General features: G+C 34.6%; 2 protein-coding genes across 7 annotated transcripts; one reads left to right on the forward strand and one right to left on the reverse strand.

The window, feature by feature from the left end:
- The first annotated feature begins 11,201 nt into the window (after nucleotides 1-11,201).
- LOC120074596 (uncharacterized) lies at nucleotides 11,202-13,906 on the forward strand. 6 transcript variants are annotated; one of them, XM_039027759.2, is made up of 6 exons: nucleotides 11,202-11,987; nucleotides 12,186-12,280; nucleotides 12,374-12,432; nucleotides 12,539-12,588; nucleotides 13,233-13,375; nucleotides 13,460-13,906. In XM_039027759.2, exons 2-6 carry the CDS (start codon nucleotides 12,261-12,263, stop codon nucleotides 13,659-13,661), a joined length of 474 nt encoding a protein of 157 aa, XP_038883687.1. In that variant the 5' UTR covers nucleotides 11,202-11,987; nucleotides 12,186-12,260; the 3' UTR covers nucleotides 13,662-13,906. The 6 variants fall into 6 exon arrangements, with proteins under 6 accessions (XP_038883687.1, XP_090168258.1, XP_038883686.1 ...); XM_090312132.1 differs by having other exon boundaries at nucleotides 11,206-11,987; nucleotides 13,236-13,375; XM_039027758.2 differs by having other exon boundaries at nucleotides 11,225-11,987; nucleotides 12,059-12,280.
- Nucleotides 13,907-15,280: 1,374 nt separating this feature from the next.
- LOC120074469 (SET domain-containing protein) lies at nucleotides 15,281-23,293 on the reverse strand. The gene is made up of 5 exons (XM_039027603.2): nucleotides 23,168-23,293; nucleotides 22,707-23,079; nucleotides 17,057-17,253; nucleotides 16,256-16,523; nucleotides 15,281-16,148 (listed from the first exon to the last, which is right to left on the reverse strand). Exons 1-5 carry the CDS (start codon nucleotides 23,176-23,178, stop codon nucleotides 15,501-15,503), a joined length of 1,497 nt encoding a protein of 498 aa, XP_038883531.1. The 5' UTR covers nucleotides 23,179-23,293; the 3' UTR covers nucleotides 15,281-15,500.
- Between the last annotated feature and the right edge of the window lie 1,462 nt (nucleotides 23,294-24,755).

Below are 24,755 nucleotides of genomic sequence, written 5' to 3' on the forward strand. Positions count from 1 at the left end.
GTCATATAAAAGAGAAAAGAAGTTATAGTTTATATTGTATGTGATACAATATTAAAACTATAAGTTATATGTTATAATTGATAACATATAATTTAATATATATATGTATAACATGATAAGTTAGTTATCATATTTATATTTATATTATTATTATTTTGATAATAACGAAAGGAGTTACAACTCCCTTCCCATTGGATATAACCAATCAATAGTACGATGACTCTTCACAAATTGTTTGTAAGTATAGCTAGGCCAAATTACCATTTTGCCCCTATAGTTACATCTAACTCCTTCAGTACCACTGATTCCTCTAATGAACAATAGATCATAATCCTACTATGACTAAACCCTTCTCGGGCCAAGAGAAGGTATGACGCCACATTGTTCAAGCCCCAAAATCAGCCCTGAAGGGAGCAATTTATCTACTTCCCCTGCATCGGGGAAGGAATGAATTACATCCTATGTAGCTGAGTTTCCAGCTCCCCAATCAGACAAATCCGCAAAATGGTACACTTGTTGAGTCGGCGATCTGGCCACTCTCACTCATGCAAATTAAAGGTGATCACCCTCATAGGCAGGAGTTCACAACTCACTCAGGATTAAGGTCAACCTATGTTGGGGTTGATGACCTAAACTCTCGTAGGGTCCCGTAGTTTGAAAACACCTGTATGAACAAACGCTTGTGATGTAATAATATGAGATATTTTCATCACTATTGCCTATGAAATATGAGATATTTTATAAATATTTACCACAAACCAATAAACTAAGATCCATGATTGTCGTTGTAACTTAAGCATGTATGTGGAGACATACAAGTGGATCATGCCTTAAGTGAAAACCTAAATGGTCTATAGTATATGGATAAAGGAGAGAAACCTTATCCTAGTGACATTGTGAACATGACCCGCTTTGTAGATAGTTACAAGTGTTGTGATGTGCTATAGATGGTCTGATCCTGATCATTCATATGGAGACATATGAGCGAAGGTGTCCTATACAAAGGAGTTTGTATAAGACCGGACCACGAAGTGTTTAGTCTCGTTATATAACGTCGTTCATGATAGAGACTTTCATTTCACTAGGATGACCATAGGTAACATGACCTTAATTCTGAGTGAGTTGGGAACTCCTGCCTATGAGGGCGGTCCTTTGATTTGTAAGGGTGCGAGTGGCCAGATTGCCGACTCAAACCTACCACTTTGGGGATTTGTCTGATTGGGGAGCTGGGAACGCAGCTATACAAGATGGAATTCACTTCTTCCCCAAAGTAGGGGTAAGTAGATAGATTGCTCCCTTAAGGGCTGATTCTGGGGCTTGAATGATGTGGCGCCACACACCTTCTCATGGCCTGAGAGGTGTCCACTCATAGTAGGACTATGATGTATTGTTCAATAGAGGAATTAATGGTACTTAAGAAGTTAGATGTAATTACAGGGGCAAAATGTTAAATTAGCTCAGCTGTACTTACGAGCGATCTGTGAAGAGTTATCGTACTGTTGATTGGTTATATCCGATGGACACAAAAATATATCTGTAGTGAGAAGAGTGCAACTGTTGGCCTTTAGTGGAGTGTCCGGCAGTTAATGGATGGTGGATCTCGTGATTAAAGAGTTTAGTTAGCTATTCACGTACTATTAGAGTTTCAAGTTATAGGTCCACAAGATCCTTTTGGTAGCTCAATGGATTCAAGTAGAGAATTAGTTTTTGGGTCAGTTTGAAGTGTTCAAATTGACAAAAGGGAGTTTGATTATATATAATATAATTAAACAGGTTCAATTATATATGATATAATTGATATGATGTATGAGATACATGGAGGAATTTCATATGAATATGATTTATATTAAATAAAGGAGAAAAGGACTGGTTTAAATATTACATATGATGTGATATTAAAACTATAGGTTATAAATATAATATGATAAGTTAGTTACTTTATTCATTTATAATTAAAACAATTATATGATAATTATTGGTGGTTTCTTCTTTAACCATGCGTGGAAGTGGGAGGTTATGTTCAGTTTTCATAACTGAAGGATAAAATGAAAAATGTTTTCATTTTGAAAAGAATCACTTCATTAAGTACACTACTAAGCATTTAGCTAACTAGAGACTATATGATAGCCTTCTAAGCGAGAGCCTGAACGATCGTGTACTAGCGCCTTTGACTAAACGATCGTGTAAAGTAGTTTAGTAAACAATCACCTGGCAAGCGAGATTATCTAAACAATCGTGTAAATGATCAAGTCTGTTTTTCTAAACAATCGTGTACCTGCTTAGTTTTACTAAATGATCAAGCACACAAAGTCTATACGATAGACAATACATTTTCCCATTTGCTTGGTCTTAAAGTTCGATCGTTTCTTTCCTCCAACCCTCTATCAAATCCAACAGAGCCCACACCTCTTGGATTCTCACTCCAAGAATACCGAGGTTACCAAGGGGTGGTGTCCGAGAGGTTGTTCATGGTGAAGTTTGTTCGTGATCTAAGCGACAGTGAGAGAATGGCTGAACATTTGTAGCGACAATGAAAGGTTGATGTACCAGTGCTTCACAAGAGCGAGAGATATGTAGAAGAAAAGTTCTTCAAAGGTATGTCTCTCATCCCTTTTGTTATTAGTTTCTAAAGCATGTTGTAATTTGTTAGAAAATGCATAACTAGTTTGCATGTTTGCGAATACTTGTAATTCTGTCACAATGAATTTGGATCGATCGTGCTTCCGCTCATGGGTCTCTTCTTTGATAAGAGTTTCTTCAACCTATGGTCATTCTAGTGAAATTAAAATCTCAATTTTGAACGGCGTTATATAACGAGACTAAACATTTTGTGGTCCGATCTTATACAAACTCCTTTGTATAGAATATCCCCACCCACATGTCTGCTACATGAATGATCAGAATCAGATCATTTGTAGCAATTTACAATATTTGTAACATCTACAAAGCGGGCCACACTCATAGTGTCACCACGATAAGGTATCCCTCCTTTATCCATATACTACAGGCCATTTAGGTTATCACTTAAAGAACGATCCACTTATATGTCTCCACATACATGCTTAAGTTACAACGATAACCATGGATCTTAGTTTATTGGTTTGTGGTTAATGCAACTAAAATATCTCATATTTCATAGACTGAATTGAATAAAATATCATATATTATAAATCACAAAATGTTTGTTCATACAAGTGTTTACAAACTACAGAACCCTACGAGATTTAAGCATCAACCCCAACACACAACTCCTGGGTTCTCACCCTGAGAATACCAATGAAATATTCGTGGTAGTGTTCATTCATGTTTGAGGTTATTCTTGAATAAAGTCTTCAAGGAGTTCGTGATTTGTTTGAAGGAAAACGTGAAGAAAGGTCTTCAAACGTGAGGTTTTCTGAAACCTTTTTCTTTAGCATGTTGTAATTTATAATTAGACAATTTTGGCTATATACTAAAACTTGATCCACTTTTATGTCTCCACGTAAAGTTAAAGTATTCATATTATAGCCATGAATTTTTTTATTGGATTTTTATAATAGAATTCAATATCAATAACAATTTTATTGAATGAAATACTCAATGATAATTTTATTGATAAATAGAATATGTTCCCAATATTTACGAACTGTGAGTTCTAGGACATTCCCAACAAATACACCACTCACTGGGCTTCCCAACTCACGTTTCTCAAATATTTTGTTTTGTCCCCTCTCCCTAGGTAGTAGGAGAAGGACATTACGGAAAGCCACTAAAGTCTATCGACAAAATGATTTCTGGAATCATTTCTTCCTAGAGGTTACGTAAGTAATTGGAACTATAATTGGACATGAATTGTAACCTTAATCCTGTATGAACATTATTATCTCAAATGAAATAAGTTTCCTTCTAGCTAAACGTTTTTGGCTTAAGAATATGTTTGGTCTAAACAAGGTGGTTGGATAGTTGATATTACAAAAGTCTTCACACCTTCTTTCGGGTAAAAGTGATAAGCTCAGTAAGGGGTGTGACAAGAAGAAGAAGAAGCAGAAGCAGAAGGAGAAGAAGGAAGAAGGAGCAGGAGCAAGAGAAGGAGAAGAGGAAGGAAAAAAAAAAAGAACTGATCAACAGACATGAGTTCATAAATCATTCAGGATTAAGATCGAGTCGCACATGATCATCCTATGAAATAATAATCTCATGATCCATTAACAGATTTACAAAGAAAGATTAAATATTTTACAGTCTGGTCTTATACGAACTTTTTATATAGGATACCTCCACTCACATGACTTCTTATGAACAATTTGAATCACACCATTTCTAACTATTACAAAGTGGATCGTATCTATTGTGTCACTAGAACAAGGCGGCCAACTTTATCCATATACTATAGACCTTTTAGGTTTTTTCTTGAACATGATCGTATGTTAACTACATATTGTTCAAGATTACATATAATAACCTTAAATTTTTAACAGTTAATGAAATTTAGTATTGTATATTTAATAACTAAATTAATTACGATAAGCTTTAGAGCATAAATCCTAACAATCTCCTACTTGCATTAAAGCCAGTGAGACATGTATTCTATGGCATACTCTATATCCAACATGTTCTCCCACTTGTCCTAGTGAAGAAGGGACATGTCTCGTAATCCTAGACATTCTAGATGACTCTCAAACACTTTAGCCTAAGGAGTCCTTTTATATAAATCAAACCATACGTCATTCAAAGTCATCTTGATCACGACCATGATACTTTCTCTCAGTATGTCTTATACTAGATATTGGTGTTTACTAATATCCTTAGTCTTAGTCTTTGCACCATTATTATCTCATAAAGTGTGATAGACTAACCCAGAACTAAAACACTTTCAAATTTTTAAGGATATTTTATGACTACACAAAGTTTTCTTTTAAAAGAAAAAACAAATGTCTTGTGTACCAATCTCCACCACATAGGATAAAATTAATCTTACATAAATTTCTCTATCTGTAAGACCTAGTGTATCTTGTGAAAGATCATATCTTAACACTATACACAAAATTTCTCATTATCTATAGATACTTTGAAAATGTTTTAAATTTTGTATTCAATGATCACAAATTGATATAACCGATATAACTAACCAATTGTATGTTAAGTCTCGTTTATGTATTAATTATCTCATATAGAGAGAAGATAATTAATCATTTGTCCTCAACACTTGAGGTGTCTTAGGATACTTTTCCTTAAACTTAACTTCTCCTTAGAATGAACGTTATCATTCTTTTGAAATTGTGCGTCGAATACTTAACAAACATTTTTTAAATGTAAGATGTTTGAGACTCACTTTAACGTTGTCCTTAATTTGTTAGGTGGTCAAGTTTTTGTGATATATTTCATCATTCGTAATGAGTAATACTTCATTAACATAAAAGATGAGAAATATCCATTTGAGAATTAATGACCCTCTTATCTATACAAGATCATTAATATTTATTCAAAGTCATGGATTTATGATAACTCTTATCAAATCTTATATTCAAAGATCTAATTGTCTAATTCATTTCTCAAATGAACATATACAATGATGCAAACTCTTTACGTTTGATCTTTGGAAGTTGAACTCCTCTATATTATCTGTGTAGATGCATTCCTTATATATTTTTTATAAAAGAATCTAAACATTCATTTTACATATCTCATATACAACAACGAACAATGCTCAAAAGACTCCATAATGGCAACGAGTGAAAAAGTTGACCCATGATCTAATTTCTCTCAACATGTTTCACCTTCTGCCATGAGCCTTACTTTGAAGATCAATATCTTCTTAGCTACACATGCATGTCTCTTTTGTAGATCTATTCATATCCTAGGGTTTTTACCACATCAAGAAAATCTACAAATCCAAACTGAGATGAAGTACCTAGACTTTATCTTGAGTTCATGACTTTCACCCTACAATTCTTGTCAACATCCTTCACCACGACTTTGAGGATGATAAGCCTTTAATTTGTCAACTAATATGACAATTTTGACTTCAACTAAGTCATAGGGTTGAATTCTCCAATAACTCTCCCACTATGATGAAGGCTCATCTTGTTTGATTAGGATTCATTTGACATTCAAATGTAAATAAATGGTTAATAACACTTATTAACTATTTAGTGGGTTTACTTAGAACCAAAATATCAACACTATTTAACCTTAGTAAAGGCTTGCAGTCTTTTATTCGACATTCCTTATAAAATTAATACTTGTCATATAAATACATTATTTTTTTCAAGATTGCATAAAAGACCATTTTTTCCTCCTTAAGGACAGCCTACATATAGGCATACCTTTAAGCATATATATTCCTTTCGGATTTTCTTCACCATATGCATCTTAACATACCCAAATTCTGAAATGTTATAATTCTTAGAGAACGTAGGAGAGACAACATATTATATACCTCTATTCTTCCACTAAGTATTTTAAAATAGGGGTTTCATTACTTAGACAAACTTAGTTAAATCACGTATCCAAGTTTTAATTTTATTTGCTCAAACATTACTCTTATGTTTGGATAGTTTACACAATGTGAAATTTCCAAAGTTTATTAAACTCTTTAAGAAACTAAGTACATTATGTTTTAATAAAAGTTTGACTAATTCAACTCTTATATCAGTTTCCACATGAATGGTTTGGATCAAACCATTTGTTACTATTACAAAATGGGTCATATCCGTAGTGTCACCAAGATAAGGTGTCTAACCTTATCCATATACTATAGATCTTTTAGGTTATTTTTTGAATATGAACCATTTTGTATGTCAACTACATACTATTCAAGAATACATATAATAAACTTGAATTTTTAATAGCTAATGGAATTAATATTTCATATTTAATGATTTAATTAATCAACTAATTGATAGCACTGAAAATGTGTTATCTCGATCTGCTTAATTCAAGGTCGTTACTGTGTTTAATGTGTTTATTTATTGGTTTTATAGGTTTCGAGCGCCTTGGAGGTAAAATCGACCATTATGGACTGTTCAGAGTTAATTTAGACCAATTAAAAGCTAAAAAGAACACGAGGACTTCAATGGAGGAAAAATGACGAAAACGCCCCTAGATATGTAGTGCTCAGCACCACAATACCAGAACGCGACACTTTTTCCAAAAGCACTAGATTTTGGTGCAGCACCACGGTGCTATGTACTTTGACAAACGTGCATGCGCCTTAGCATCGCGATGCCACCAACCTACTATAAATAAAAATTAGGTTGTTTTTACGATTTATCATGCCGTTTTTCCATTTTCTTCACTTGTAATCTCCACCTCTCCGTTGTGAACGTTAGTTTTTCTTCCATTTTTGTCAACATTGAATCTCAATAGCTTGCTTTGAGGATGATTAGTGGCTAAGTTAAGTACTCTAGCTTTGGTTTGCTTATTTTCCCTCTTTTGGTTTAGTTGTAAGGCTTGTTCCTGATCAACATTATTCAAACTCCTTGTTTACGATTTTCAATATGATTGTACTGAGTTTGATTAGTCTCTTCTTGCTATGATTGAAAATTAAGGTGTGAATTTGGCTTTTCCATACTTTAGATTTGTCCCTGATTAAAGTAATAAATCAACTAGAAGCAAAAGGTTAGTTTAACTTGCTCATTATGAGTCAACCATCGATGAGTATTACTTTAATCGACCTTGATTTGAAACCGTATTGAATAAATTAATTAGACAATGGAAATTAGTTTGTTCATACTTGCATATCCCTACAACTTAATACGATTAGTCAAATTGTGTGGAGTAAATTTGTTTTCTATGCATTTTCGATTAATTAGGATTCTAATTAGTTTGGCAAGGCTTAAGCAAAGTATGTTTGATCTTGAGTTGGAAAATTTACATCTTAATTCCTTTTATTTGAAAATTTTACAATTTGTTATTCAGTCTTGTCTAAATCTAAAATCAAAACTCAATGTATACAATTAATCAAATTTAATTTTCACACCCAATTATAAAGAGTATTCATAAAAAGGAAAGAAAAAAAATATTGGTGAGTGAGGAAGGTAAATGTGTTGGTGGAGGATAGAGATTCCTTTTCCATGGCAAATCTCATAAACATTCAATACTCAATTCGTTTACCATATAATAAGAAATAGATTACAAAAGAAAAAGAAAACCTTAACAAGAAAAAAAATACCTTACCAATTATGAATTAGTAGTTGGAGTTGGCGTTAAGGTCCAGGCATAAAACTGCAAAAAGAAAATAAAATGATACTAACGAAATCGAAAAAGAAAAGAAAAAACGTGAGAGAGGAATAAAAAATGCAAAAAATGAGAAATAAATCGAGAGAGACAATGAAATGAAAATTTGGTAGGATAAAAATTAGATTTTTTCTTTTGTGTGTGATATTAAAAAAATATGGACAAAATAATTTATTTAATGATTTTAAACATAAAATTAGCTAATATATCCCTATAACCATCAAAGGAGAAATCAAAATGTTTCTCTCTCATAACTCCTTTTCCATAGTATAGAATATAGATGTAGATAGGGAAATTTGTAGGGATAGCACCTATTCAGGGTCCACTCAAAATTTTGCCCCACGTTTACAAACAAATGAAATTTGACTCTTTACTGATGTCATCACGATGTGAATTTACCACTTTAACCTTTCTTTCTTCTTCCTCCTTCCTCCTCTCTTTTGCAACACTTTTTCTTTTTCTTTTTTTCATTTTTCTGCTTTTCTTCTTCTTTTATTTCCTTTTCTCATTTTCGGTGATTTCCTTTTTTTCTTCTCCGACGATCTCTGTTTATGTCGCCCTCTTCCTCTTTTTTCGTTTTTTTCTCTTTATTATTTGTTTTGCAGTTTTTTCCCTAAGAGAAATGTTCCAGGAATATCCGATGAAAAACAAGACAAAGGAGAGATGAATAGGAGTGGGGAACGAGGAGCGGAAGCAAGAAAATGTGAGGAAGAATTTGAACAAATGAAAAGAAAAATTAGGGAAAAATTTTTGTTGTGATACTTTCACATGTGGATGACATCAATAGAAGGTTAAATTTCGAGCATTTTTCTAAGCAAGGCCAAATTTCAAATGAGTCCTTAAATAGAGTCATCCAGACAAATTCCCTATATACATTTTTCATAAACATATTATTTACAATAACATGTTATTTAGATAGGGGGTGGTTTTAAAAGTTAATTGGGAAAAATGGGTGGTTTTGAACTTATTTATGGAAAAAGGGTGGTTTTTTTATCCCCATCTGAATGCGTCTTGAAGATACGCACTATGGAATATTTTATTATTTCTTTTTTAGCCCTGTACACCGCATTAAAAAAAAAATTAAATCGGTTCCTCAAGAATATTTTATTTAGTTTCTTTCCCCCGTACCCGCATTAATCGCACACAATCATTTAGTAAACTATGTGATTGTTTAGTAATTATACACGATCGCACACAATCGTTTGTAAATTACTATGCGATCGTTTTAAAAAAAAGTAAACTATGCGATCGTTTAGTAATTATACACTATCGCACACAATCGTTTAAATTATTATTATGCAATCGTTTAGTAATTATACACGATCGTTTAATGCGTCATTCGGGAATATTTTATTTAGTAAATTACTATGCGATCGTTTGTAAATTATACACGATCGCTTAGTAATTATACACGATCGCTTAGTAATTATACACGATCGCTTAGTAAATTATACAAGATCGCTTAGTAAGTTATATACGATTGCTTTAAAATTTATACACGATCGCTTAGTAAGTTATACACGATCTTCTAGTAATTTATACACGATTGTTCATTTATCAATGATTTGTTTATCCAATTGTAGATCAATGGCGTTACTTCCCATCTTTGAAATCAGTGAAGGAGGATGAGATCTGTGAAAAAGAAGATGGAATCGGTAAAGGAAGAGAAATTTGTGAAAAGAGAAGATGAAAACGGTGGGAATGAAGATAAAATATGGGATTTTTTACGCTAAAACGGGGGGAAAATGCCAAATTTGGTTAGAACGGTCAGAATGCGTCTGTTGATCGCGGCGCGTCAGAGTGAGTTGACAACTCACTCTGACACGCGCGTGACTAATTTAATTTTTTTTTTTAAATGTGACCTACGAGGCTAATACTAAGCGATTGTTTAAATAAAACTAAGCGATCGTTTAGGTTTTGTTAAGCGATCATGTAAAGAATACTAAGTGATCGTTGAGCTAACTGTTCTGCGATCGTTTGGTTAATAATAAGCGATCGTTTAGATAATACTAAGCGATCGTTTAGCTAACTATTAGCGATCGTTTAGATATCCATTACACGATCGTGTACTAATTTATAAAGCAACCACTTAGGTTTTGTTATTCGACCGTTTAGACAATACTAAACGATCGTTTAGCTAATACTAAGCGATCGTTTAGATATCCATTATGCAATCGTGAACTAATTTATAAAGCGATCGTTTGGCTAATACTAAGCGATCGCTTAGGTTTTGTTAAGCGATTGTTTAGATAATACTAAGCGATCGTTTAGATAATTCTAAGTGATCGTTTACCTAATTGTTACATGACCGTTTAGTTTTCGTTTAGATAAATTTGTGCTAAAATTACTAAACGATCGTGTATAACTTACTAAGCAGTCGTGTATAAATTACTAAAATATCGTGTATAAATTACTAAACGGTCGTGTATAAATTACTAAGTGATTGTGTGCATTCGTGTATAAATTACTAAACGATCGCATAGTAATTTACTAAATAAAATATTCTTGAATGACGCATTAATGATCGTGTATAATTACTAAATGATCGCATAGTAATTTACTAAACGATTGTGTGCGATTGTGTATAATTACTAAACGATCGTGGATTATTTACTAAGTAATTGTATGCGATAGTGTATAATTACTAAACGATCGCATAGTTTACTTTTTTTTTTAAACGATCGTGTATATTTACTAAATGACCGTATAGTAATTTACTAAACGATTGTGTGTGATCGTGTATAATTACTAAACGATCGTGAATAATTTACTAAGTGATTGTGTACGATCGTGTATAATTATTCAACGATCGCATAGTTTACTAAGTGCGATTAATGCGGCGTATGGAGGGAAAGAAACTAAATAAAATATTCTCAAGGAATCGGTTTAATTTTTTTTTTAAATGCGACATACAAGACTTAAAAAAATAATAAAATATTACAAAAAAAAAACACTAAATAAGTTCAAAACCACCTATTTTCTCCAATTAACTTTTAAAACCACCCCTATCTAAATAACCCATTTTCGTTTTTTTTCTTCCTTCGTCGAGCCCTAATCGCGCCGCTCGAAGATCTTTAGCCTTAGTCGCTCGAAACCGTCGCGTAGCTCGAAGACCTCCAGTCCGTTCGATCGTCAAGGCGAAGCCCATCAACGTCGATTCTCTGTTGTCGCCGTCAGCCTCCTCGTGTCCGCCGTCTGAGAGAATAACCCAGTCGTCGTCGTATCGACGCCGAACCACGCAGCCGGTCACCGCGCCGCCTCTAGCCATCGAGCCGTCGACAGATCTGCTCCACAGTCCTTTAACCGTCCATTTTCGACGCCTAGCCACTGTCCTCCATCGGTCACTGCCTTCCTCCTCCACCGTTCGTCGGATCTTGGCTTGCGGTGGAATTTTGGATAAGATTGGGTTTCTCTTGGGTGCTTTCTTCGTGTATCAGCCCCTCGTTTTGTTCAATCAACCGCAGCGCCCTCCCACCTTCAGCCTTCCTACTCCGCCGATCACACGACGCCCCTTACGAGCCGCCAACGGCGGTGTAAGGCTGCGACGCACTGCCTCCTCAGCGTGCAGCGGCGCATGCGACCCACGACAAACGCGTGAGTTCCGGCAACAGTGCCTTGCAAACAGTGACGCTTCTACCCAAGAACCTGACTCGTGGCGGTTCCCGGCGACGCCTCCGTGTACAAACGGCGGTTCACTCGGCAGCAGCAGCAAACCAACGTGACCCACGCGATTTCGGCGGTTTACAGCGAGTTTTCCTCATTCCGACAAGGTTTGGTTCTGACCCACTTCGATGGACTAGAGATTAGCGTTACTCACTCCCTAACGCCTTCAAATCTATAGGTTTGGGCCTATTCAGACACTAATAGACAGCAAGGTGTCGGGCTGTTTTGCAGGGTTCAGTTGGTAATAGCATGCTTTAAAATCTTAATGTTTTTTGTGCTCTTCCTATTTTGTGATCTATGCACAGGAATTTTCAATTGGAACATTGGTGAAGAATTCCTTCTTTTGATTCAAGTAACCTGAAAACTTGCAAGTTGTCGTTATGGGCAAACCAGTCTCTCGGTATGGCTGCATGCTTTGAGTTTTCCTCTCTTTTGTGTAGCTTCTTATTTCATTTTCGTCAATCCTAAGTTTTCTTGTCTGTTGTCCATGAAGGTCAGATTCGAAATCTAAAGCTGAACGCAAATTTGAAAAGAAGGTCCAGTTTTATGAGAGTGAGTTTTATTGTTTAGGATTTTCAATTCAACTCTTGGGATGTTTATTTTTGTTTTTGAGTGTTGTTTGTGATATCATATCCTAAATATGGCTGGCTACATGCAGGAGTTGGAGAAACTATTTCTACCTTGAATGCTCAAAAGACTATTAGTAAGGTAAAATTATTTATTCCATTACTTTGCACATAGCTTTATATTTCTTCATTGGGTATGGCTATTCAATTTTCTTGTTATTTCTTTTCAGTTTTTGTTATTGATGGCTTTTAATACTCTTCTATTTTTATTATGTGAGTGAATAGTTCTTGAACAATTTTCTGTTTCTCCTTTTATCTTTTAAACTGTCTGTAGCTATAATTTTCTTGAAATCTCAATGTACGGCACATGGTGATAAGCACAATAAATATTAGGTTCAGCAAAGAGATTATGTATCTGTAAAAATTAGCCCAAGTTTCCGTTTCCTATAACCGAACGTCGCAAGGTCATAAATTGATCATGGAACCACATGAACATAGTTACAAGGAATACCCTTGAATTTTCCTCCTCTACAATGAAAAATTTGTCATGGAGCGCCTCAATCTTTCTACTTTACTTTTAAATTTTAAGATTTGAAAATAATTGTTTTAGTTACAACTATTATTGATGCTTCTATAGTATGAAGTGATTGTCAATGGTTAGAATGGGAGCATTTTGATTTGTTATTTGATTAGTTCGATATTCTAATTCCTTGTATAAAGTATTCTTGTACATGTTGCATACTATTTTGCCCTTTTAGTATTTTACTAAAGTTGATTGTGTAATAGAAGAAAAGCTATCGAAGACGTAAAAGAGACTTGAAGGCTTTTGATCTTTCTATTTTGTCCGAGTTTCTTCCTGGATTGGCGCCTAAACAAAAACCTTCTGCAGCCGAGTCAAAACTAAATTGCAAGTCTAGGCTAAAGTTTATGTAAGTTCCTTGTTACCATCATTTGACATGTTTTAAAATTTATCCTTGTTTACGTATATTGTGATGATGGGTTCATTTTAACAGGTTGAAGGAGAGAAAGCAAATGAGTACTGTTCTTAATCACCCTGTATTTCAGGCAGACCCATTGAGAGCTATTCGACTACATTTAGAGGGCACACAACCAATTGAGGAACCAAAGAAAAAGAAGACGAATAAAAATGGGAGCAAGAAAAGGAAAGAGAAGAAGTCGAACGCCTCTGCAAGACCTTCCTCTATGGAGATGTGACTAATTTCTCGCAGGCTTTGTTTTGCCATGTAAGCCGCTTGGTAAATGCTTTCATGCTCATTTTAATTTGTGAAATCAACTTTTTTTTGTTACCATTAACAGTTGATCTCAATTGAGCTCTGAAGCCCCCCGAAAAGGATCTGGTAGATAATTTTTGTTTTTGAATGCATAGGCAACCAAACAGTCCCTCCATCTGGATTCTGTTTGTAATCATCCAGAAAATAGAGGAAGAGATTTTGATCAAATTACATTTCCAAACTTTTTTGGATATTATAATTAATCTACAATGCATGGCACAGTTATGAATTGCAAAAAAAGAAAAGAAAAAGAAATGCAATTTTGAACAATATTATTACGAATAACTATTTTAAATTATATATTTATGAAATAGTCTTGCTTTCAAAAAGCTTCAACATGCAAGCTTGTCTGCATCAAGATGAAGCAGCCCCTTTGGAAGCAGTCTTATATTTTGACCATTATCTTCGACTGAAATGATGGCCTATTTCATCTTTTCATAAAAGCCCCAAAAACAAACTCGAGTATAATGCTGATTTTGGTGTATCTTGGAGTGTACCTATTTTTGTACATTTAACTAAATTGTTCAACATTATTTTAACTTTTTTGAAATATTTTATTTTATTATTTGGTGTAACTTTCTATGAGTTTAATTTTGAGCTCACGATGAGCTGCCAAATAACGACCCCTGGAATTGAAGTATTCAAAATATCATGTAGAGAAATAGATGAGAAGATATTTCTTGTAATCACCATTCACCACAACATTTCTTGATTTCAGTATAGTTTGTTACACCGCAAAAATGCTTAAAGTACTTATGCCAATCAAAAGATCTAATGTACTAATCCTTTACCCTCATGTTGAACTAAGGTTGTAAAGGTTGATGGCTCCTTTGGACCTTTGACTACTATTCTTTTTTATAATTATGATCTTGATTTCGTTCTTTTGGATCATAAACCTTTTCTAAACTTTTAGGGTATTTGGGGTAAGGAGTGGAATAGTGAGAAGCAAGAAATTATGAAGTCAATGGAGTTATAAACTCTTTGGCCCACAATGTAAGAAGATGAAATATAAAATTGATGTTTTTTTAATAGTGAGATCTACCAACTCCTTGGGCTAAACAAGAAGTTGAGTTTACAAACTCCTACCTCCCAACTTCTTGACTAAACACTCTTGAGATTTTGTATGGATGACTTATGTTTGGAGGCCCAAATGAAATAAATAAATGTAATTCCAAGTTAGTTTATCAATCTACATGTAAGAAGTATAATAAAATCTTAGGGGTATACACAGATTGGATTAAGGGAGTTTTTTGGACCAATTGAAAATTTTAGATTGATTGAAATGACAGCCCAAAAGCACCTAAAGGGCCTCCAACCCAACCCCTTAACTTCAAGTTCGGTTGGGTTGGGTCAATAGACTATTATTTTTTTTTATTTTTTTGCTTTCATAGTTTAAAATACTTAAATTTCAAATAAACTCTTTTACAAGTGACCATGACACAAAAATCCCGCAATCTAAATTTTTTTTTTTTTTTAAAAAAAAAAAAAAAAAAATCGACTGTGGGAGATGAACACAAACAATAAACAAACACAAACAAAAAATCAATGAATAGTCTTCTGTCTTTTGAAAGTGGGGATAGCTACTACACAAGCTACACGGCTTAACGTTAACTCCCATGAATTAGCATCACTAATGAGCAAAATTAGGAATAAAGTTGGAGATCCAAGGAGTCGTGACAAGTGCAATGACTCAAGTGAAAAACAAAGTGATTGTGGGTGAAATTTGGAGATGAATGAACTGATAAATTAAGAAATTACATGTTCAAGTGTTCTTCCTCAAAGACAATCGCCTTTCACTAATTGATAACTGACCAGCCATAGCAGCATAAGATCTGAGATTTTTTAGGATCGTCCTCTCACTTTCACGCAACGCCAAAGAATGATATAACTTCCTATCTTGTATGCGACACACCATCTCAAGGTCTTCTTCCAAACAACTCAAACCATATAAAGCTTCACGCATATCTGCAAGTGACACGAGAGTTTTGCGGACATCTTTGGTCAGCAAAACATCCTTCCTAATTTTCGAATCTTCAATCCAAATGCTCTTTCCTTTTTCATACAACATAAGACCAGCAAAATTCTTAGATACTGATGTAGTTAGATCAAAGTGATTAAATGCATCATCTGATAGCAACATCATGTATATTAATATCAACAGTTCAGTTTGTGGTTCCCCATCATGTGATATCTCAAAATATTCAATGTTTTCATTATCACAACCACAATACTCCAACTTTTTCCATAATGATACTCTTGCTCTACTATACCGCCTGGAAAATCGAGATGAACACCAATCAATAACCAGCTTCAAATCAATGTTCACGATATCATATGGATTATTTGCCTCCGTAAATCCGTATCTGTGAAGCAAAGCAGCATTTCCTAAAGATCCATATGTATTGAACACCTAATGTGCAGCATAAGAAAAGGAAAAGTTATTCCAAACACCCTTAGACTAATTCTGGCTACATCTATATGAAGGGAACAAAAATCATTCAAAGACCGAATCCTAACCTCACTGCCAGCTTTGACATTCTTTACCATAATCATCTCGAGTGTTGTAGGATCACCTTCGAGATCAGAAGAGTCTGAGTCAGTATCATCAACATTGTTTGCCTCAGTTACAAGAGAATCTGGTCCTACTTTATCCAGAGAAGAATTCCAGCAATTGGACTCGTCGTATGGATGCACATCATTTAGGTGAGAAGTACTATTATCAGATTCAAGGTCAGAAGACACCAAGGTAAAGTGTACATCCTCAGCATTTGTCTTGTGGTTAAACCTGGATTTCATAATTCAGTGAGAAATCAAAACATTTTATCTTTCAAAGTCAATTTTCTCCAATGGATCTCCAAGTCACTCTTGGCTCCAAAATCAAAATTATTGTGGTTTATTGCAGTTGAAGTGGCTGAGGCTCATCCACAACAAGCAACTTCTTCAGTTAGATTGTTTCAGCTCAGTTCATTTTAAGACTTTTTCTTAGTGTTCTCCTTTCAAATTCTACATGTATTTTCTTTTCAGGATACACAAGTAACTTCTTAGGTTGGCGCTTCAGCTCAGCTCGGCTTAAGTAACTATATGATAACAGGACATTCTTCACTATTTTCTTTTAAGGATATTCCCATCATGTCCTATGACAGGACTCAAGCAACTCTGTTTGATACTACTTAGTTAGAAAAAATAGTCACCATTTGGCCAGACTCTCAAGAAGTCAAGTATCTCTCCCTCACTCTAGTGGCCATAGGTAAGCAAAGCATAGAACTGAAAATTGTAAGTATATATACTGATAACAAAATAGAAGATAAATTAACTTACAGATCTGCCAAAGGGACCATCCCAAACCCATGAAAGTCATCAATATCAAAAGATCTAGAAGAAATGAGGCTCCTTGCAGAAAAATATTGTTCGACACCAAAAAATTCTGGACTGAAAATCAAAGGTGCAGACTCCATAAGAGGTAGAATATTCTCTTTCCAGTCCTCATACATAAGAGTCTTGTCTTCTTTCACCGTCTGCCTACAAGTGTAAGAAAAATCATCTACATAGATTACCACTTAACAGTCACTACATCATTACATTATGAAAACTTCATTACTAAAAATAACAAAATAGTGAAGAAGAATACTTCAAGTAAGTGAAAACAAAGCCTCAGGACATTATTTTTTTAAAAAAATGAAACAAAAGTTTTCATTAATGGAAATAAAAAGAGTCTAGTTGATAACTTGTAGAAATACAAGTTATTATCTCTTAAAAGTTGGAAGAATTAGGATTCTTAATGATAAAAACACATTCATCTTAAGGGAAAATGCATGGAATTCTTCAAACACATCACTAACTCTTGCAAAAGCATACTTCTTGTTAAAATTGCTTCACTAACACATCTTATTACAAGATTTCAAGAAAATTCACGAAGTGTTGCAAGCCAAGTTAACGCAAGGGCATGCATCCGAAGTTGTCCAATGCAGAAAAGATACATTGGCTCGTGCCTTTTCTGTCAAATCACCACTTGCAACTATGGGCATCTAACTAGCGGCGTCTGAAAAGCATCTGAACTGGCAGGCGGCTGACCAAGACATGGAAATTAATGCTGTCTTGTCACAAGTCGATGAGGAAAACGCCTATAAATAAAAAGACTTGCAGACAAAGAAAGGAGACAATTTTTGAGAGAAACCAGAGAACTTTGATCATAGTTGCTCTGCCGTTGCAAGAAAGAAATAGGAGGAAAAGAATCATTGTCATCGTTGATCAAGGAGAGTTGTTGAAGACCAAGCTCGAGAGAGAATTCTTCATCATTTATGGACGATTTCTCAGTTTTTGGGGATTCCTATCAATCCTGCTTAAACAACTTAGAGGTTGTTCTCACAAGATGCAAGGAAACAAATCTAGTGCTGAATTTGGAAAAATGTCACTTTATGGTGACTGAAGGCGTTGTTCTAAGACACAAGGTGTCCAAAGTTGGATTGGAAGTAGATGAAGCACAAATTGATGTTATAACAAAGAGGGATTTGAATGAACAGAGGAGTTGTCTAGTCGGACAGCGAGGGGCTGAAGAATTTCTGAAATTGAGGGTTTGGGGAAGAAGGAGAGGAGAGAAATGGTTTCTAAACCCTTTTATAGTTCAGCACAGAGGAGAGAGAAGGGGGAACACGAGCTGACGTGCGCCAAATGAGGGTGACGTTTGGGCTGCTCATTAAATGTGGATGTGAAGAGACGCTTCTTGGGCTTCCAAACACTTGAGTGGCTCATTCCCCCAAGGGAATATCCTTTCATCTTCTAAGTGTTATCACTAATGCTCAAAGTACATAAATCCCAAAGAAGAGTAAGAAAAATAACTCCAAGAGAACATTGATAGAGAAAATTAAGCAGCCAAAATTTACAAAGAAGTGAACAAAGTAGCCAGTAAAAAGATGGAAGATAGTATAATAGGATGAGGCTTTGAGACAGACAAGTCAGATGAGCAAAACGCATTAAACAAAGCCATATGATATTGAGTATTTCCTTTCACTAATTAAACCATTCTGGCTGGAATGTTCAACAGATTTTTTATATAAAATTTAACTTGTATAAAAGCAATGGGGACTTTTGAATCATCTCATATACATTGCTCTTTCCCGCTAATAGAACACTAAGGAAAGATATAGTAATCACCCTTCAGGCCTTGACCATGACCACCGCAAATGAATAGAATATCAAAAGCTTCTTTCATCACCTTCTCTTAGCCTAAAAAATCGAGAACTCGATTGTTGAAATCCTCTTGTGAATCAGAATATCTCCCAAGATAATGATGTAGAAATTGACGATAAGAATGGCGGTGTAGTACAGGGGTTAGGTTACTGACTTGGCTAGGGAACTAATTTGTTTTTGGCTTGTTTCCCCTGTTCTAGTAGTTACAATGGGTTAGTTTAAGGTGGATAGACTGTGTTCTTTTATTTTTTACAGCAGGTCTCTTAATTGTTTGCCCCTAAGTAAAGCATATTTACCTTGGGTTAAAAGCTAGTTTGAAGCCTTTATTTAGAGGTCCTTTTTTTTTCTTTTGGAAAAAAGAAACAAAAATTTTCATTGAAAGAGACGAATGCTCAAAGATACATTAACATTCAAGAGAGGAGAGAAACTGAGAAAAAAATTAGTAAAAAATACTATTGAGATATAATGAAAAGAAAACACCTAAAAAACAAACTCTTAAAACCTAGCAAACCAACAAAAGAAAATAAACCCAAAGCCATAGATCACAAAAACTTTAAAGGCAATGGCAACTAAAGACTAACAAGTAGATGAGGGAAAATGTCCTTGAAGACCAAAAGTGAGAGCTCCAAACTACAAAACAAGTCTCCTAGACCGCCGCTTCCATGCTTGCATAACTACTAGGAAAAATATCACAACTTTCTTACAAGAAAAAAGTTAAGGTTCAGTCTCAAGATCATGAGAACTCCACAATATTAGTTTCAACCCTGGACCATACCACCTAGCTAGACTTCAATTAAAAACGATGTGGAATTCATTTCAACTGGAAACCACATTTTTCCATCAGAACAAAGAATTCGGCAAGATTATGGGTGACTTTTCTGCTTGAACATTTTCACTATTTGAAACAAGGTACTAAAACCGTCTGTAAAGTAAACCTTTGGATTATCATTAATAAAATATACTTGTGCCTGAGAGTCCATAATATCCTCACTACTATCTTTATTTAGGGGTCCTTTAGATTGTAATTAAGGTATTATTCAATAAAGATATGATTCAAGAATTAATTTGTGTAACACAAATTTGGAATTAAAGTGCCCTTGACGAAAGAACCTAATAGCAGTAAAGAAGGCTCTCGTCACTTCTGGTGTTGGCGTAGTGTTGGCATAACATAGTCCATCGATGAAGTCGGAATCCTTTCCCCCGAGACATTATTCTCTACACTTCTTTAGAGCCGGAATTCATGGAAGAATTGAGAAACGGCCGGCTTGAACTTCACAAAATGTTCAAGGCTATGACTGAGAGAACGGATGCAATGACTATTCAGCCAAATAACGACCAGCAACAATGAAATGAAAGAAATAGAGATGCAGAACCCTTTCAACCTAAACCATGATAACTGATTGAAAGAACTGGTCCACAAGAAATACCCAAGAAACAACCCCATGATTTTTTTTTTTTTTTTTTAAAAAAAAAGTACAAAACTTTCTAGTGAGAAAATGAAAGAGAATTATGCTCAAAGATACAATAACCCTCAAGAGAGGAGAGAAACAAAGTAAACCAAAAGAAGACAATAATACTGTGATACAATTAAACAATTCCAAATATTCCACTGCTATAGATCACAAAAACTTGAAATCCAATGGCAACAAAAGACCAGTGAGCAACTAAGGAAAATAATCCTTGAATATGTTGTAAAAATCAAAGGCCTGCAAATAGAGCTAAACCAAGAACATGAAAATGTATCCTAGAGGACGAAGACCAAACCAAAATTGGATGTAGATATCTCGAATACAATGAGGAAACCGAGACTTCTAATTTTAGAGAAAACCGACAAATCAAACCAACCGCTATTTAGCTGCCACTTCCAAGCTTGAGAACTGCTACAGAAAACATAACTTCTTTAAAGAAAAAGAGTAAGGATAAGTCTCAAGCAATGTTTTTTAAAGCTCAAGGCGAAATAAAACATAATAGTCTTCTAGGGCTAAAGCACAAGACTAAAGAAAAGGCAGACTTTTTTTTGTGTAGTGCATATATAAAAGTCCTTCATAAAAAAGAGAGTGCATAGTTGAAGTGAGAATAAGAAAAAAAAAAAAATTCCTGAACACAATGAATTTTGCATTTAGCCTTAGTAAGTTTTATTTTTTTAGTTAATAAAAAGGGAATAGCATAATTATTATTATTATTTTTTTAAAATAATGAAAAAGCCCAAGGCCAGGGCTTTGGGCCTTTGGGCTTCACATAAGTCATGCGCCTCACGTTGTGCCTATGGCCTAAACGCATCTGGGTGGACTTTTAAAAACACTTATCTCAAGCTCACGAGTATTCCACAATATTAGTTCCACCTTGGACAAAACTACCCAGTTAGGCTTTAACTAATGAAGAACAACGTGGTATTGATTTCAGCTGCAAACCACATTTTTTACTCAAAGAAGAGAATTTGGCAGGAGTAATGGGTGACTTACATGCTTGATCATTTTCACCATTTTGAAAAATTAGGTCTCGAACCATATGTGAAGTAAACCTCTTAATTATCATCAACATGTTTTAATTGTGTCTGAGAATCCACAAATTCCTCACTAACCATCGATTCTCCATCTCAACTGTAAATAGAAAGATGTTCCTTAGGGGTTGAATAGCTAGAAACCCCTTTAACAAAGGAAGTTTTAATCTTGGAATATTAATAACCGATTGGCTGAAATTCATAACATGAGGCAATGGGTGTGGTTTGTCCATCGACTAAGAATCTACTACTAAGAGACGTCAAACATGCACAAGACTCCTCAATAGCATTCAGATTGATCTTTAAAAGTTCCTTTACAGAAGACTGCTCCTTTCTCCAATTCCTTTCTCTAACTGTAAAAAAGAGGATATAATGCTTTAGAGGGAAGTAAAGCGTGAACCTTTTCATTACTTACCGCCACAGGACCAAGAGAACTAGAACCAGAATGAACTAAGTAATCAAATTTGTTGAAAGAAGGAGAAAGTTGAAAATGGTAGGAATTTCCTTGTAAGAGAGGGGGCAGGTAAGAGAAAAATCGGTTGGTGCAGATGAATCGCAAAAAAAAAAAAAAAAAAATTTAAAGGTCCCTTAATTCAACAAATTACGGGGCAGGTAAGAGAACTAGGCTGGAAAAAGTCCGGGCCTGCTTACGAAAAGCAAGCAAGGGGTGGAATACCACGTCGAGACTAAGAGGAATGTATAAACCAATGCTTCCATAGATTTGATTTTAAGACTATGTCATGATAGATCTGAACACTTGCCTCGGATCAACTTCAAGATCATAATTGCTCTAGTGAATAACTAAATAAAAATAAATAAATAGATGGGAGATGGCAGAACCTACCTAATTTTATTGTAGAAAATTTTGGGCTCAATGATTGGACCATCAAAACTAGAAATACCTATTCTTCGATAAAGGAGGAGATTACTCGATCTGGGGCTATTTTGCCGAGTTCCTTAGAGAAAGTTGTCTCAAGCCCCTAGTTATTCTCTACCTACCCACCTGTGTCGATTTCGGGATCCAATAGGTAGCCACTCCCTTCTCAGGGAACCGTACGTGAGACTTCCACATCATATGGCTCCGTCCCGAGTTGCAATACACAGTTACACATTTCACCAAACTAAATCCTTTAGTATTAATAACTCCTACCTAAAATTTAATATTCTAAGAATTTTCTTGCAACATTACACACACTTGTCCCGCGAGATTTAACTCCATACATTTAACTTCCTAACAGACAGCACAACCAAAATAATCCGAGAAAAAGGAATGGACTTTACCTTGTGTAGCTCGGTTCCACAAAGAAACTGGTCCACATCTTCCAGAGACCAAAGCAAGGGTAAGCACTCTTTATCCGGCAGAAGCTGGAGATAGCCAGCCCAATTAGAGTTCTCCCCTAAACTTCTCTCATACATGAGAGCGACCGAAAGCCCCAAATAGCCACCCAAACCGGCTTCTTCTATGATGGAACAAGCACTGGTGGTTTTGACAGTGAGGCAAGCAAGTTTAGGAATGTTAGCAACAACATCGCCTTCCCGCAAATCGCACAAAGCTTTAACAGCGATTCCATTGTCGCGGCTATCTGTGAATTGGAGAGCATCACTGCATTGTATGCCTTGGGATGTCATCCATCGCTTGAAAGCTCTCAATCGCCTGATTATGAGAAAAAGAAAAAAAGGGAAATAAGCAAACATTCAAAAGTTGAGTAGAAGAAAGGAAGAAAGTTGATGGGTTAGAGAACCTGGAAGCCATTGTTTGGCTATGGCGGTCAGCTTCCAAGGAACTGGTTACTGCAGTTGCAAGACGTCGAGGGACGGCGATTGCTTAGCTTTAGCATTTTTTTCTTATAATAAATAAAAATTTGTTTATTAAGGAAAAGCATACTCTTAACCTAAATATATTTACCAAGGCCACAATAACCGCCCATTAGGAAAGTGCAAAATTGTTACTTTGAATTACGAAATAATGTAATGTGTTTGGTGGGCAGAGTTGAGATATTAAGTCAAGATATTTGATAAGTCTTTATTATTTTTATTTACTTAAATTTTTGTTTAATAATTTATTAATTTGGATAGTTTTGCAAATTTTCAACACTTTATTGAGATGTCAACTTAAAATCTTGACATGTATTCTACAATTTTCTGTAGTATAATAGACAAAATACAAATGTTCACACAAGCGGTAAAATTAGTATATACTTTCACACAATAGAATATATGAGTGAAATATTCTTAAATTTGAGGGAGTAATTTTTTTTTTTTCTTATTGAACATGTGCAATTTAGGACTTCTTATATAGGAGAAACACCTCTTACAAAAATGGAAAAGAATAAAAAGCAATAATAAAAAAATAATTGAGAATTAATATTTATACACAAATATTTATAAATAATATAAATTCTAACACGTCCTCAAGTTGGCTTAAAGGGCTTAAAGATGTCTTTCATTGCCAGCTTGTCAACTAATATGTCAAAGAGCTTCCTTGGAAGACCTTTTGTTAGTACATCAGAAATTTGATCTGATGTAGCGAGAGAGGGAATGTGTATTGCTCCTACTTCAATCTTCTCTTTGATAAAATGTTTATCAACTTCGATGTTTTGTTCTATCATGTAGAATTGGATTATGGGTAATAGAGATAGTGGCTTTATTGTCATAAGAAATTCGTATTTGTGTCTTCAAATGAATCTTCAATTCTTTATGTATTCTTTTGATTCATATGCCCTCGCAAATTTCATGAGCTAAAACTCTAAACTCTATTTCGACACTACTTCTGACACCACATTTTGTTTTATACTTCTACAAGTGACCAGATTCCCTCTAATGAAGGAACTATAATAAAAAGTTGGTCTTCTATACGTAACATTTTCTACCTAATCTGCATCAATATAAACTTCAATTTGGAAATGATTATGCATTTTGAATAAAATATCTTTTGTAGGAGGCCCTTTAAAATACCTCAAAATTCTATAGACAACTTCAAAATAAGTTGGTACAAAATGATACATAAACTGATTAACCATGCTTATTATATATGCAATATTAGGACGTGTATAGAACATACTTATTAATCTTCCAACAAGTCTCTGATATCGTTTCTTGTCCTTTATTTCTTCAGCAGCTACTTGTAGTTTTAGATTAAGTTCAATAAAAGCTTCTTCAATACTAAAACTAAGTAAGTTTGTTTCTTTAAGTCAATGACATACTTCTTTTGATTAATAAAGATATCCTCTTCAATCTTTTGAATTCTATTTCTAGGAAATATTTTAACGTTTCCTGATTTTGATTTGAACTCACATGCAAGTTTTTTCTTGAAGGTCAACTAAACCTGTT

Source organism: Benincasa hispida, chromosome 3, assembly GCF_027475165.1.
Source record: "Benincasa hispida cultivar pf3 chromosome 3, pf3_genome.v1.1, whole genome shotgun sequence".
Taxonomy (NCBI): Eukaryota; Viridiplantae; Streptophyta; class Magnoliopsida; order Cucurbitales; family Cucurbitaceae; genus Benincasa; species Benincasa hispida.